Below are 16,312 nucleotides of genomic sequence, written 5' to 3' on the forward strand. Positions count from 1 at the left end.
TCAGAGGAAGCTCACATTTATCATTGCACATAATAAAGGTTACATTATTCTATTACTTTAACCTTTTCTTCAACAACTAGCAGTAAAACCCACTGGTCCCACCTAAGTAAACCATAGTGTCACATCTCTTTATAATATGGCCACTTCGTGTTTGCTGCCCAAGTTTTGCTGCCATGTTCTGTTCTCCACTTAAAATAATTCTGCATGTTAGGTGCCAACATGGGATGGCGAAGATTGCCTAGTTGAAGCACACAGTGTTTCATCTTGGGGTAGGATGCTACACATACACATTCAAATTGCAGCTTTAATTCCTTGGCATCTACAAGTGCCCATAGAGGCATTCAAAGCAGCACCTAATAAGTTTAACATAGAAAGTAGTTATTTACCCTAGAGCCTTGATATGATCTACAACCATTATGTCCTACTTTTTGATAAGACTTAACTCCCCTTACGTGTTGTGTACTGTATATAAAACATACATACTGTAAAATGTAGCATAATATTTATAATGAAGTATAAGACCTATTTAACCAAGTCACCTTTGGTTCCTGCCAAAGCCAAAAGGAATATATTATATAATCCCGAGACCAGATTTCAATTACATTACACAGGGTTAACATCCTATGTCCATTAGACTTCAAATCTCTTATCTCCTTCCCTCAACATGGACCTTAACCAAATGTACCTTGACAGAAGACTCAATCAAAGCTTTTTTTTCATTTTGCTGTGCGTTGAATTGTTAAGAGCTGTTAAAAACAGTCCCTCGTTTCTCTGTGATGTAGGATGCAGTGGAATGTAAAATAAAAAACAAAACACCTCATTTATATATATATATATAAAAATAATAATAATTAAAAAAACCCCTATGCTTTCCCCAAACCAAGATGGCAGATTGGGAAAGGGTGACATTCTCTACTTCCTATATGGTAAACAGGAAGCAAACCACCCCACCCAACTCTCCAAGTGCAAAGGGGATTACGGAGTCAGCGTAATGTTCCATGCAGGATCAATTCAATTTAGAACACTGTTTGAAAGCACCATAATGTGCTCATGTCACCCCTAGAAGAGCAACAGTTAATAGCAGTGACATGCTTAACGCCTATAAAGATAAGAGATTGATAGCCTCGTAGAAATATTTGGATATTTTATTTATTTGACCTACTTTATTATCTGAAAATATCACCTAATCAGATAACTATCTGTCAGACAGGAAAGATGCATGAATAAATTAGAACTAAACTAAAACAAAGGCAACAGTACGGTGAGTTCCACAGGAATATATTCAGACTTTCAGCAATATTTTCAATGCAGGTTGATAAGCCACTGCAGATGACTGGCCCTGGAATTCATTAACCATGTCACTGTCAATATATCACCTTGTCTCTTTTGGGGTTGATCATGCCCATCATTGGCTCAATTTGATCCTACATGAGAAGGTCATTTTCAGTTTGTTCCCAGTGTAGCTGTCCATTTATAGGCAGGCCTTTAAATCCATCGCTCCCCCCCCCCCAACTCCCCTGAACACTTTAGTCACTATGTACACACTGACTAACATTTAATTCACAGTGATGACCCTTATCGCAGTCTATCACACAGGACATGACTTGTCAGGAGGCTGCTGACCAGATGTAGACCCAGCTGCTCCAGAGTTTTGGGGTCCAGATTTAGTGAACATAGTAGGCTTAGGGCGTGTGGCTGGGGGCCTTGATGGTGGCAGGCGCACAGATTTGGCGGTACGGAAAGGACAGGAGATGTCACTTGCAGAGCTCGAGCTGCGCTGGAAGCCAGGTTCCACATCCCTCAAGGATTGAGCATGAAGGGGACTGGAAGGCTCAGAATTGGGGGCAGCCACTGGAGAGGTCTTGAGGGGCTCCAGGGTGTCAAGTACCACATCAGGGGCATGTTTTGCACTGCTTTGGCGCTCTAACTCCCGAAGCTCATTAAGGGCAGAGTTCATGGTGGCTTCAATATCCTGTATGGATAAGAGACATGTGTTAAGATAATAATCTAATGCTCTTTCACATGCATTGTCAAATTTCTCCAATTCCAAAATACTGATAAATATATTGGTATTTTGTACACACATTTTAACGATACTTGACTCTAAAGAAAGTTTAGTCACCTGAGCAATGACCTCTGGGTCCAATGGACGATGATTATTGAAGCTCTTTGACCTTCCTGCAATCATTGCTTTACGTATTTGGGGACTATCCACTCTGTTCTTAAGAGACGAGTGCCTGCTTATGCTGCTGACTGTGCCATGGCCACTGATAGAGCAGCGGTCTGGAGCCTCCCTGGAGAAGCTTTGGCTCATGGTTGGCTGAGATGCTGGTCGTACTGCTCCACCTGGAGATGCTGGTTCCGAGGTGTCAGAACTTGAGACACTATCACTCTGGCGAAAAGTTCTCCGGATGCTACCAGACTCAGGCCTCTTCCTTTGTCTAGCAAAAGGGAAGAGTTGAGTTTGTAACATTTAAGATCCACCATAAGAAGACACAATGAGTCTAAAAAAAAAACTAAACAAAAAAAAAAAACACTAAACCAGGTATTTGTTTAGACTCTGTTTATGTATAGCCTTTTCACCATATAAATAGTTGGTCATGCTGGGAAGGGCTTAAGTGGGAAGACCAGAGTACTGGTGGTGATGTTTGATTGGACCTTTGTGATAAGCTCCACTCGTTGTGAGAGGTAATTGCCAGTGTAGAGGGCTATGACAAGATGACATGAAAAACTTGTGAGGCTGACAGAGGGATGAGGGTATTTAAGGGAGAAGTGCTTAGTGCTGCCATCTGAGGAAAGGAAAGGAAAAAAAGAGGAAGAGGTAGAGAGAAATGGGTAGCTTTAGAAATAAAGAAAAGAGACAAAGAGAATGGAAAAGCAGAGAGAAAAAGAAAGGGAAAAAGAGTACGTAATTTTAAATGTCAGGAACATATTCTAGTGTATACACACAGACACATATATTAATGTGCAGATGTAATATGGCTGTGGTTTCACTAATTTGATAAATGCAAAATTAAAGACCAGATGGGGCCAGAGATGTAAACTTACTTGTTAATATTAGCAAGGTAAATATCTGCCACATGACTCCCAGTGGGGCAGCTGAGGCTAGCTCTAGCCATGATCTTCTCCTCTTGTACCGACTCTGTATTTTGCTCTGGCTCAGATCGGGGGCTAGATCTCTCGCTGGGAGGGTCTTCACTGCAAGAGAAATAAAAATGGTTACCATAATGTAAATTGCACCCTGCGGGTGGTAACACGTACCAAGAAAGAACTTCACTGTGCAGTACTGCATTAAAGTATATAAAAGCCACGGTCTAGATGCCTAACCTCAGCCTTAGACGGTGACACACACAATGCAGCCACTGATCATTCTGGGAAACTAAAGTGAACAGAATATAAACTGCTAAGGTGATCCATTCACCTAAAGGATGACTACTGGGCCACAGCAGCCATTATGGCAATGAACCATGATTAATGGCAGAGCACTATCTCTGCAATACCAAGCCCTGTAGATCCAGCATCACAAGATAAACATGGTAATCAAATGTACTGTATTTTTTAGTCATGGACAGATTTGCTTTATTAAACCAATACATTAAACAAGCGGACAAATTGCCTTGGATGATACCTAGCTGAAAGCTGAAACTAGTCTTTAAACCATGTTCAAGAAATAATTGTATTTATAAACTTAAGGGTTACAATTAGTAACCAAATGCATAGTCAAAGAGGCTGTAATCCAGCATACAATGAAAACATGTTTTAAGGGCTGTAGACGACTCATTTTTGTATTGCTCACACAATGTTTCAATAGAGAACAGCTTTGAGGCTAAACACCTGCTCATTCATAAACTTTGGAAGACACTGGGCGAGTGTTTTAATAATCCACCAATCATACTGAGAGCAGAGTTTGGGTTCAAAATGGCAGCACAAGTCTCTAAACCATTGGGAATATGGTACTGGTGTAGAAGATGATGTGGTATCTGCTCACTATGCAGTAGTTATAGGCATAGCAGGTTGCACGTAATGTTAAACGATGTTGTAACCTTCTCTGTCAAAATGATAGATTGTTACAGGAAAACTCTGGCATATAGGTGGTTAAAAGGCATATCATGGGACAGAGTGGCATATAGGGGGGTATAAGGCATATCAGGGAGGCAGAGTGGCATATAGGGGGTTAAAAAGGCCTTTTTGGAGGCAGAGAGGCATATAGGGGGTTAAAAAGGCATTTTTGGAGGCAGAGAGGCATATATGGGGTTAAAAGGCATTTCTGGAGGCAGAGTGGCATAAAGGGGGTAAAAAGGCATATCATGGGGCACTCTGCCTCCAGAAAAGCCTTATGCCCCCCCATGTAACCCCCCCCCCCCGACTTACCAGTGCTTCTGACTATCTGGTGTCTAGTGGGGGCAGCGGGTGGAGGCCGGCGTTAGTTCCTGCCGGGGCTTCTATGGCTGAGCACCGGACGGTCATGTAACACCGGTGCTCTGTCATAGAAGCCCCGGCGGAAGTGCCAGCAGCAGCGGGGGTTGTCTGCGTCTATTGCGCAGACAGTCGCCGGCTGCCAGAGACTTCTTCGCAGCGCTGCAGGGAATTCTCCTCTCTGGCAGCCGGCGACTGTCTGCGCAATAGACGCAGACAACCCCCGCTGCTGCTGGCACTTTCACCGGCGCTCGGTGATAGAAGACCCGGTGGAAGTGCCGGCAGCAGCTGAGGTTACCAGACAGGAGGATCCAGGTCCCCTGCAGCGCTAGGGAGGATCCGGATCTTAGTCTTATAGTCAGACCTCTATTTTAGGTCTGATTAGAAGACAACCTCGATTATAAGACGAGGGGTATTTTTCAGAGCATTTGTCTTATAATCGAGCAAATACGGTAATAGGCTTCTTTGTGAGCAGGGATAATAAAAACAATGACCTTCATTAAGGAAAAGAATACAACCAAAATTAAATGGTATTAGGCTAGCAATGCTGAGGCCCTAGTAAAATAACCGTAATGGTTTACTTTAGTGACCCTTAGTGGTGAATTGGCAAATTTGTTCAGATTCTGTCAAAGGAAAAAATAAAACTACATAAAAATACAGATAAAACCTTGTTCAGCCAACATATATATCATAAATATCAGCACTTGTTTAATTAATGATTAATATGCGTTGTGAGGTCAGAGAGGCAGCAAAATGCCTATTTTCACCCACTTACAACTCATTGATGCTTTTGATTTAGTGCATTGAAGCAAATGGTAAACAAACAAAAAAAAAAAAACCCTGCATGGTAATACCTCCAAATGCATAGCTTAAATTTACGAGCTTGTGTAAGAGGCCAGGGCGAACATCACCTGAAGCATCGTCACCATAAATGTAGATTACTATAACTAATTGGAAATATTTTGTCATTGATGTAGCCACCCTATCAAAGGATTGCGCATTGCAGTACTTGATGATGAAGTAAAGACCACAAGTGGAAATTGCTAGTGATTTCTGCTACTAGAGGAACAGTCATATTATTTTATATTAAAACAGATCCACCACCACCACCATTTTCTCTGTGAAGGGCCTGGCTTCAAGTCTTTCAGACTTCGGTTTAATCTTGAGCTATGCTACTAGGAAATAAAGCACTTTGCAAAATACCTGCAGTGCTGCCTGCCAGAATGTGACCAGTGGCCATCTGGAACTTTAACAAGCTGTGTCCATTTGTACTACAATGTGTAAGGTTCTTTAATTTCAACAACATTTTTCTATGCACTTTTTGAGATCAGATCCCACCCCAACACTCCTCAATGGATATACCTTCCAGTTGCAGTAATCCGTCTGCTGCCGTATCCACTTCCTGTGCTGTTAGGATGACACCCTGAATGCGAAGACAGAAGAATAAATTACGGTGGTGATCGAAAGGCCAGACGACAGAAACTTGATTTTTTGGAGCGAGTTATAAGAATACCAGCTATACCAAGTATCCTACACAGAGGACGACAATGCTGGGAACACACAAAAATGCTGTATTAATTCACCTATTTTAGTATAATTGCTCTAGCTTTTCTAATAGATTAGGGAAGTGGAAGTTGCTCTACACATTGAAACACAAATTTATATTGTGTAGTTAGTGTGGTGGGGTTTAGTTAGTGGAGAATTAGATAGATAGGGTTAGGTTTAGGTAGGGGTTAAAATAAATTTTAAAAAAACTTAGAAAACTTAAAATAAATGAAAATGATATAGAAATATATAGGATAGTTTAAAAAATAGGGCAAGTTAACATATACTTTTGGTACTTTTTTCCCAGTTATACTAGCTGTGTATAATTTATATACCTGTAAAACTGAATAAGTGTTTTTACCACCATTTTTTTTTCATAAAAAATTGAATTATGTTTAAAAATAAATAAAACCTTACGTGTCTTGAAAAAAAAAAGTACAATCTGTGTGCATACACTAACATAGCAAAAATATAAAATTGCTCTCTTCCTGTACCATAAAATAGCCTAATATTGTTAATGATTTTCTGAGAAATCAGATCTAAAGAGGAGAGACATACAGTAATTACGCAAACAAATTCTTACCATCTTCTGAGCTGTGTGTCTCGACTGTGATATCCAGTGCTGAGTCTTCTACTGAGATTGGTTCACTATGAGAACTCTCACTGCAGAGGAAGACAGAAGAGACAGGTAAAGGTTGAGACAAAATGCAAAAATACAATGGTGACGGGGCAGAGAAAAGGAGGCACCTTTACTGGGTCCTACAGTGCTGCTGTTGGTCCTTTTTGGTCTCTGCAACATTGAGTGAAGCAGAGTGCTAAGATATATCATAATATCAAAGCCTTTTGCTTCCCTCCGTGATGATGCAGAAACGACAAGCGTATGTAAGTGAGAACAGAACTCTGCTTGTCACTTCCTAAGGACAAAGCTGTCCCGAAAACCCTGAGGTATGCTTACACTGGGGTCAACAAACTAAGATGTGACAAGGGTAAAATGAGATTAGTAATACTAAGAATTCTAAATAAAATAGATCAGACGTGAGACATGAGAGGGAAAGCCACTTATCTGAAAGCACAAGACAATAATATGGAACGGAGGTGTAAAAACAGAATTCCACAGAAACACTTGATATTTGACCCAAAGCGTTGTCAGACATATGGGATTGAATACAGCCATTTTGACGATCCTTAGGGAAAAAGGACTGAGGTATTACCAAAAGGACAGTATCCCTCAAACAATGCAAAACCATTAGAATCAAAAGCCATATTGTGTAGTATGAGTTTGTCTGCAAATATCCATTCACTGATCATCTACAATGGAAGTAATTGATACAGTGTCTTCTGATTAACTTTTTTTTTTTCGGTTAATAGAAACGTAGAAGATCTTGTTTTTAATGGATTTAATTAGAGAAACAGCATCCTCCAGTTTCTATGGAACGCTGTCTGATACATATGGTGACAGATTCAAAATTATCTTACACAATTGTGAAATGGGTACCCACTGAAGGCTACTAAGCAGAAAAGTTAGGTTGGCCAACAAATGGTCAGTACTGCTGTATTGGTTGTAGAGCTCGGTCATTAAAGTTTAACCACTGCAATTTTGACTACTAAATTATTGAGTCTTAGTACCAGTCTTCACTTATTGTTCCTGGCACATAGGTAGGTCCTTCCAGTTCACGTGGCCCAGGAAAGATGCTTTCATGCTGCATGATAATTGTCTTGATCAGCTCGTTGACGTGTGACTGGCAGGAAACCTGGTCTTGATTGTCAGGTACGCACATCAGGGTGGGACCAAAGCAGATGGCCAGATTGTAGGGGTCCATCATGTTATCATCACTAAATTGAGAGAGGCTGTGTGAAATGAAGATATAAAAGAAACTGAGTTATCAGACAGTTGAGCCAGGGTATGCAAAGTGACAGGGATAGTGAAGATATGATAATTTATGATGAAACAAGGGTGGACCTAGAAAAGACCTAGGGAAAACGAAGCAACAGAGAAAATAATAGAAGAGCAAAGTGACAGGGATAGTGAAGATTTAATCATTCATGATGAAACAAGGGTGGACCTAGAACAAAGATGCAGACACAGATAATATCTTATAATGGTAAAATGCCACATGGTTTGACCAAAAAGTACGAGTTGAAAGCCAGGAAGCCACTTGCTGAACAGTCAGAGTCCTGAGCTTAGTCACCACGTGGAACACTCACTGATTAAGGAAGGCAAAGAGGTATCTCATAAGAACCAGAGTGGGAGAAGGAAGGCAGAGCAGGACCCTGCGGATGTGGGAAGCACGTTCTTGCATATTGTCCATTGCTGCAATACAGAAAATACTATAGATATCATATCAAAGTATGGGTTGAAGTGTGTATTTTCCTTATAATTAAATTATTCTATCTCAGCAAGTTATTTATGGAATGAATTACAGAAAGTCTTCTATGGCAAGAAATATGTACAAGTAATCTACATCAAAGCATTTCCTAGTGGTTCTCAAATTTGGAGGATTTTCTTAAGTCACCCAATGTAAATGTACAGAGAACCATACATTCCATGTATCTCACAAAAAACTATAGGGTCTTACTACATTCCAATAATATGACCAACTCTGGCTTTATTATAAAAGGCGTATTTTCACCACAGTGAGTATTTTCTGCAAGAATGACTGTGCTTGCTTTGCATAATGCATTAGTTAAATCGGCAAGACGTGCACGGAATCTTAATGACTTAGCTATGCACTATGCAGGCCCAACCTTTCTGGGGAAGCTCACTAGGGTTGGCCCTTCAGGATACATAGAAAAGTCAATGACATGAAGATCCCAAGGTGTGTACAAGTATAAATTTACAGTAATCTATGGTTCCCAAAGATTGTGGATGAGGGTTCTACAATCCATCTCTCCTTTATCCCTAGTGAAGACAGGGACATAAAATATGTCCCTATACAGGGTTTTTGAAACAGACAATGCTTTAAATGCAGACATAAATAATAAATAAGACATTTGCATATTCTTGAAGGTGCACAGGTGGTCAATCAAAATGTCTAAAACCGATTTAACTCCATGGCCAAGCTTAGATATCCTGAAGTCCTGGTTAATGTCTGGAATTCAACACCCCTTGTTCCAGAGTATAATTTGGACAGAACAATGCTCAACCCATGCTACAGGCACACCTCTTAGTGCTTCTGATTGCCTGGAAGTACAATATCTGTTTCATTTCAAATGTATGGAACAACATCAGTAGAGGTATTTATAGATATGGTGGTAAAAGGGGTACTTGGTTGGGAAAAAAAATGTTCAGAATGGTAATAGGAGGCATAAAGTATAACCAAGCATAATAGCAGAATGATACAAATACTCCAGAGGGAAAGTAAAACGGTGTATGGGCCAGCTGCACACAAAAAGTAATAATGATGCCAACGCCCTGCTACACCCAGTATCCATATCCCTAGTAGACCGCGACACAAATAACTGTCCACACAGTGAATTAGCGTTGGTGGCCCCCGCACACAAAGCATAATTATAAATTAGCAGTATACTGTATTTTAATGGAAAACAGACCAGAACACTCCGTTCTATACAAGAGGAATGTGTCTTTAATCCCCACAAGACTGAGAAGAAACCACACAAATTACGTCAGTATGGAGGACTGTGACTCTGTAAGAATAATCTTATTAAAAAAAATAACCACCACCTTAGGTCTGTTTTTATTTACTTGTATGTATTAGAGAAATAACAGTCTGGATACCAAACATAATCCAGACACTTCTCTTTTTTATTAAAATGTGCTTAAAGGACAACTAGTAGATTTATTATATTTATTATAATTTGTCTTCTTGTCTGATATGATGATATGCTGCACTCACAACCAGAACAGGTTCACAACATGAGTGGATTTTATATTATTGTAGGTTTTGGCGTTATATATGAGTAACTGTCCTGTGATGACATGCAGAAGAACACAAAATTTAGCCAAAAAAATCACTGCCTTTGAAGTATCAAAGCTAAATTGAGGACTCCGTGAGAGACAGGCATAATTGCAAAGAGCTAAAGTAGACTTGCTGAGTAGTGAAAATTCCCCTTTAGAAGAGAATATTTGTCAAGCCAAAGGTTATTTATGGCACTGAATTCAACATGTGCAAGCACTGAAAAGGTTAACTACACCCATTGCAAAATGGATTGTCCCAAGGAATGATGATGATGATACTTAGCCACTTCAAAGGGCAGCAACTATTGCTAGAAGACAAGCTTGCTTCTTTGGTAGCTTAGTCATCATTTGGCATGATTTGTTCAAAGACCAAACCGCACCAGAATTTGATTTAACCCTTCACGCACCATAAAGCATATGATAGCCATGTGGTCCTTTTACATTTGTTGCTTTTGCAAATGCTCGGGAGAATTCTGCAGAATGTCATGTGCATTTTCTCCTTTGCCTATCCCCCAGCTAAGTGCCACGCAGGAGATATGTTTCGACCAGACATCTCTCCATCAAAGTGAAATACTTACTGCCCGTCTGCCACATCACTATTATAACCAGAATTTCCATTTAAATACATTGCATTACTATAAAATGTATATCAATTCATGTTATATGTCACACTCAGTTTCTTACAGACACAGCTTAGGAGGTCATGGAATATTTCCTTTGGAAAGAGTGGAGTTGTGAGCCCCCTAAAATACAGTTTGAGGACCCCGGCAACAGAGTCCAAATCATGATCATTCTGATCTTCCTCTAGTGGGTCTTCCCCTGTAAAAAAAAAAAACATAACATGAAAACGGTGACTAAAGGCAACCTTTCTCCAACCTACTCCTACCATGTACTTCATAAAAAGATATTACACACACCCAAACATCTGCAAATATCAATCTCTGACATACAGACATACACATCATAGCCTACAAGCCTACTGTTGTAGTGTAGGTTTTAGACCAGGACCTTACAGTTGATGAGACAGTTTCTGCCTTTCTTTAAAATGTGCTTGAGTTTAGACTGTTAGCCCCCTTTAAAGAAAACTTGTCTAATTTGTATCCAACTACAGTGTGAAACCAACAGTATAAAGCTTAGGCTTAATCCCATTGACGCCACATTGCTTATTTGAGCCACCATCTGAATGATTAACTCATCCCCAAGAGCATCCTGCAAGAGCAGTTATGGAGCAGGACCTGGCTTCTAAAAAATGTATCCAATTTGCCGCTTAAACACACTTTTCCCTGAAAATTTCCATTTTAATGAATATAGCATACCTCGTTCAAAAGCATTCTTTATATCATTCACTTCAACCTGGGAACCAGACACTCGAAATATTCCCTCATGCTGGAGACCTGAAGAATGGATAGAGAAAGGATAGGTTAGCTTCTATATAGAATGAAGCAGTTGTTGAGGTACAGCAACATCTCAAATGAGGGATCAGTAGATACCATGACGGCTGAGAAATCGTATGCAGCTTTCTACCATAAGTGGGATAGGTTGCTTTGAATCCTGCAACACAATAAAAAAAAAAATCATTACAATATGTCTGACCAGATGTTTCTTTTTCAACCAATCCCTCCATATTTAAAGGGATACTGTTAATTAAAAATGGACCCATGTTTTTCCAACACCACCACATATGTTAATTTGCAGTTGCCACTGTGGTTATGTACCCAAAAAACATACAGCTAATTTTTGAAGACAAGCAAAGATGATTGAAAAAAAAACTATATTAATTCCTGATATAAATCACGCTAAAGTCACTAGAAGGTCAGCTCCACCCACTGTCTATAGCATTAGCTAAAACATAACACACGTATCAGATATTTGGGCTTACAGACTTGAAACGCTTACCTGTTTCCGTAGGGTGGACATTCTACGACCACTAGAGAGGGAAAAAAAAAAAATCATTAGAGAGTACACTAAAGGCACACACATATTATATGCTGATAATAGTTAGTCCTACTGTGGTCTCTCTCCTATCAATAATTTGTTGATTGTTGTGGATTGGTTCAGGCAACGTTTGTAATGGGGGTTAAAGAATAAGGGAGATCAGTTCAGGACATGAAATTGATTAGTCAATGAGACATAAAGCTCAGTGGGAGGTAAACACTGATTGCCAAGCGTAAAAGAACAAACTTCTAGTAGTTTACAATAAATGAAAATATTATACTAAAATGTGGGATTGTAACAGTTCCTCTTTAAGGACTTTTCTTCTGCCCAGGTACACATGCTTAGGCCTCAGGACGAGGATGAACCAGTAAACTATTAAGGGGACACCGGTGTCCAACTGGCTATGTGGAAAGGGTAACAGCATAGCAACAGGTCAATTTAAGCTAGAAATAACCTGCTACCAGAGACATTTCTTGGGGGCAGTTCCCCTACCTACCACTTACCTCCATAACAACCGTCTGCCATGTTGAGGGCCAGAATATGAAGGCTGGCCACAGTACTCCGCAGTGTGCATGAGCCAGTTACAAAGTAGATCTCTGATCTCCCCACAAGCCCAAGGAGAAGCAGCATGTTGGAGAGCCTGATTGCCCAACAGGCACCCCTCTGCCACATAAATGGGTGTAGGTCACCCAATGTAGAATGATCTGCTGACACAGCAGAGGCTGCGGCCCCTGAAACTATGTTTTAGTTCTCTCATTTTTTTTTTATTTTTTTGTTTCCCATGGAACTGCCGTCCTAGGCTTAGTCAGCCTAGGCAAGAATATGACTGCTTGCTACACACCATAACGAAAATTATAGCAGCCCTGTGTAATGATTTTTATAATTGTAATCATCCAGAACAACAACTTCTAATTTAGGTGAAAAATTGTCGCAGTTCTGCCGCTTACCTGGCAAGAGAACAATCTGTCCGCTGACCTGTAAAAAGAACCATAAAGCTACATAAAAAACAAAGGAAATAAATTTGCTTCATAAACACTTGGGGCGGTACTCTGGAAAAGCTACGGTCTACGAGAATTTTTATGACTAATATACATTGCATGTTTATAGCGTACCCCAAGCACAGACACAAAGTAGATTACTCATTCAGTCATATTCCTATGCATAAAAAATAAATTAAATCACAAACCACCACCAACTGGTACAAAGGGAGAGAGCCCTGCTCTTGTGAGCTTAAAATCTATATAAACGAGATTGTAAATGGAACACCAGGCTTGTGGAAGTCAATGGTGCATGATCATATGTCCAACACAAAGCCTTTTGTTAACCAACCCTGATTGAATCCACTACAGATGATTCTCATTTGAGATAATTATTGACCTTGTCAAGGTGTCCTACAAAGATCACCTCCTTCAAACCTTGTCCCTGGCAGCAGATGAGAAATGACTTTTCTCCACCCCCTGCTCCCAAACTCACACTCTCCCAGGCTCTTCTGCAGCATGTCATGCTTGGCTTTCAGTTTGGTAATCAGATTTCGCCCCTCCAGGAATTCCTTCATCTTCTGCAGAGAATAAAAAAAGGGGAATTGTTTAATCAGCAAAAGCCCAGCGTTATTCCCAGAACACATAGCTATTATACCTGACCTAGAAAATTCTAATTAATTTCTGTGCTTTAATATAATTGAAGGGATGTTTCTTGGGGCCATATATTACAATTTGTCATTTATCACGTCAGAGACATTGTGTGTTAAATGGAGAAGAAGCCATATTGATAGGACATCCTGTGATATATAGTGGTTTCAAGAAATAGCAGCTTCCCAGTAAAGCAAGAATGGGTCGTGCTCAGAGGTACGGAAGTCCATCTGAAAGTCTATACAGAGGGTGCAAGTTCTTAACATTTCCATAATATTCAGCAGATTATTGCTTTTATTGTTCAAGGAAAATAAAGACATGATTGATATCAGCCAGCACTTTTATTCTGTCCTCCTTTCATACCTATGTGGAGTCAGACCATTATATAATATATTTAATTCAGTGTTGCTATAAGGTGCTCTATGTGATATACCATTAGAATTGGTAAATTGCCAATTGTTTAGATGACATAACCTTTCCATCAATGTATGTGAGTCTTTGGAACGCTTCTTAAAAAAGTAACTTGTTCAGCATACTAACATTTTAAGCATCCTAAAACTATTAGGTCACTTGTGTTGAATAATGACTTCAGTCTTTTTCAAATGGCTCATCTGTATGGCCATTGTGAACTGTGTTATTTTTAAAAAAAATGTTTGCTACCTACAATATATGATAAGAGTGCAGGTAAATATTAGTTTTTTTCTGTTTATGTGAATAAAACAGGGCCATACCTAGGATGTACAGTTATTATTTGGTTGTTCCTTACATAAAAAGCCAAGAATATGTGGTGCTACTAATGTGTGGCCAAAGCTACTTGGGCACAGTGTTCCTTTGGCAGGAGGTGACCATTGATAACATATCAAATATCTGGGGATGTGTCCATGTCTTTCAGTTTGAAGATTAGTTTTGCAGAATAACTTTTTGCATCCCTTTGAATATTACATATTGCATTTTAAGAGAATTATTTTATGGCTAAAAAGAAAAGGCTACCATTCCAGACTGTAGTTAATCTTTAACTCACTGTGAAATAGAACTGTTCGGTCTCCTGCTGGTTGGCACGGCGCTTGGCAATGCTGGGTTTGCTCATGTAGGTCTCCGATACGGTGGACTTTACAGATTCCATGGAGTTGCTATATTGAAAGCAGTCTGATACATCAAAGTCCTCTACGGTCACCATGTCCTGTATAGTCTGCAGCGTGGCTTCCATGGTCTTTTTAACCTAAAAGATGGGAATAAATATGGGTTAAAGTGCGGATGACCAGATTAACAACATGTAGAAAAGGAAAATTAATCATGTAAAACAGAAAACAGAATTATAGAAAAAAAAGAGGCATGGAGACAAAGTAACAATTAAGAACAATGAAGGGAGACAAATTGGAGAACTACTGAATGAAGAGAAAAATAAACAAGAAATCATTCATCTAAAACGAGTAAGAGGGAAGGCACAGCGAGGTCAAAAGCAAGAGCGAGAGGCATTAAATTGGGAAGAATCGGGGCAATTGAGAGACATGGCTACTGTGCAGTCAGAACATGAGAGCAGAGTGAAAATGGAAAATGGAATGAATGCCATGAGCACAGCATGCGGGCTTCGTACCTCCTCATTCTCTATCTGCAGAGTGGACAGACGGCACTGCAGCTGCTGACACCTTTGAGCCAGCTCCCCCTGCAGAGGCTGCTGAGCACAGAGCTGAGACATCTACGGGATACAGAGAGATAATGAGGTTAGAGAACCACCTCGGGGCTCACAATATAATAGCAGAGGTCCAATATTCAAACACCATACATTACGAGAGCAAATAAAGACAGTTTATGTTTTTTTGATAAATGTATTACCGTATAATTTGTTTTGTTTTAATCGATTTAAGATATATTAAAGTACCACAACGATGACAGACCAAAATCTGTTCAAAACCGTTTTCTTTCTGATTCAAAGGCAATGTAGTATTTACTTTTTAATTATATATATATATATATATTTATTATATGACGTATATGTATTATACATTGAAATGTATTTGCATCGTAAACAGAAAGACTGATAGTAATGTGTCTGAATAAATAGAGTCCATGATCTGATAAATACTAGCATTAGCAGCTTACTTGTTAGTATTTTATATTCTGATAATAAACATTCTTAGTCTGCAGACCTAACAAATATCTTCAAAACTTATAAGGAAACAATGTATTGGTCAGGTGTTTTTGCATCCAAATTTTACTAACATTATTATTGGTAAAGCATCCCAACCATTGATTAACAGCCTAACATTTTGTGGTGTTTGACAATTGACAGCTTACATTTTGTTTAAAAAAGTTTTTTTTTTTTTTTACATAAATGTAAATATAATTTTGGCCTACAAATGCCAATACAGATTTGCCTCTCATGCAAGCGTGTGATGTAACAAGCACTAATTATTCATATATGACTGACCGTATCACCCATGTGTGGTTGGAACTCAAACCTCACAGGAGGGCAGAAGACAGTATTGGAGGACTCCATTAGGCGCTGCTTGTCTGCTGAGGCATCTAGATTTTCCGTGGCATTCTCTAAAGTTTCTAGTCCCTCCTGTTTGGAGTGCTGCAGATTAAACTCGGCAGAGAGGAAGGTGCGTAGAGCACGATGAAGACTGGAGTGGTAACCCAGATCACAGCACTGTGGAAAACACTCGGAACATGTAAACATAAAAAAGCAACATGTGGTGCACCATAACAATGATCAGATTTAGGAAGTCCCTTCCATATGCTGACACGGCAGCCGCTTCATCCTATTTCACACAAAAGGCTCCGCCCACCCGTGACCACTCACTAAAAAGTGCTTTTTGTGCATTGAATGGCACCAGTGGTAGTGTGAAGCTTTCAAGAGTTAAGTCACCCT

General features: G+C 39.6%; 1 protein-coding gene across 1 annotated transcript in view; it reads right to left on the reverse strand.

Annotated features, from left to right (window-relative positions):
- Positions 1-1,588: 1,588 nt before the first annotated feature.
- LOC149287947 (SLIT-ROBO Rho GTPase-activating protein 2-like) overlaps positions 1,589-16,312 on the reverse strand; it is a 57,570-nt gene continuing 42,846 nt past the window's right edge. The window contains exons 7-22 of the mRNA XM_089492227.1: positions 15,869-16,090; positions 15,035-15,136; positions 14,462-14,659; positions 13,286-13,370; positions 12,760-12,787; positions 11,774-11,804; positions 11,368-11,428; positions 11,194-11,271; positions 10,562-10,696; positions 8,167-8,272; positions 7,588-7,809; positions 6,545-6,624; positions 5,779-5,839; positions 3,049-3,198; positions 2,123-2,441; positions 1,589-1,972 (exon numbers count right to left, since the gene is read on the reverse strand). Of these exons, the coding sequence (XP_089348353.1) occupies positions 1,589-1,972; positions 2,123-2,441; positions 3,049-3,198; positions 5,779-5,839; positions 6,545-6,624; positions 7,588-7,809; positions 8,167-8,272; positions 10,562-10,696; positions 11,194-11,271; positions 11,368-11,428; positions 11,774-11,804; positions 12,760-12,787; positions 13,286-13,370; positions 14,462-14,659; positions 15,035-15,136; positions 15,869-16,090 (2,262 nt within the window). The remainder of the gene's footprint in view (positions 1,973-2,122; positions 2,442-3,048; positions 3,199-5,778; positions 5,840-6,544; positions 6,625-7,587; positions 7,810-8,166; positions 8,273-10,561; positions 10,697-11,193; positions 11,272-11,367; positions 11,429-11,773; positions 11,805-12,759; positions 12,788-13,285; positions 13,371-14,461; positions 14,660-15,034; positions 15,137-15,868; positions 16,091-16,312) is intronic.

Source organism: Sceloporus occidentalis, unplaced genomic scaffold, assembly GCF_023333645.1.
Source record: "Sceloporus occidentalis isolate IW3139 unplaced genomic scaffold, rSceOcc1.0.p SCAF_55, whole genome shotgun sequence".
In the NCBI taxonomy this organism is placed as follows: Eukaryota; Metazoa; Chordata; class Lepidosauria; order Squamata; family Phrynosomatidae; genus Sceloporus; species Sceloporus occidentalis.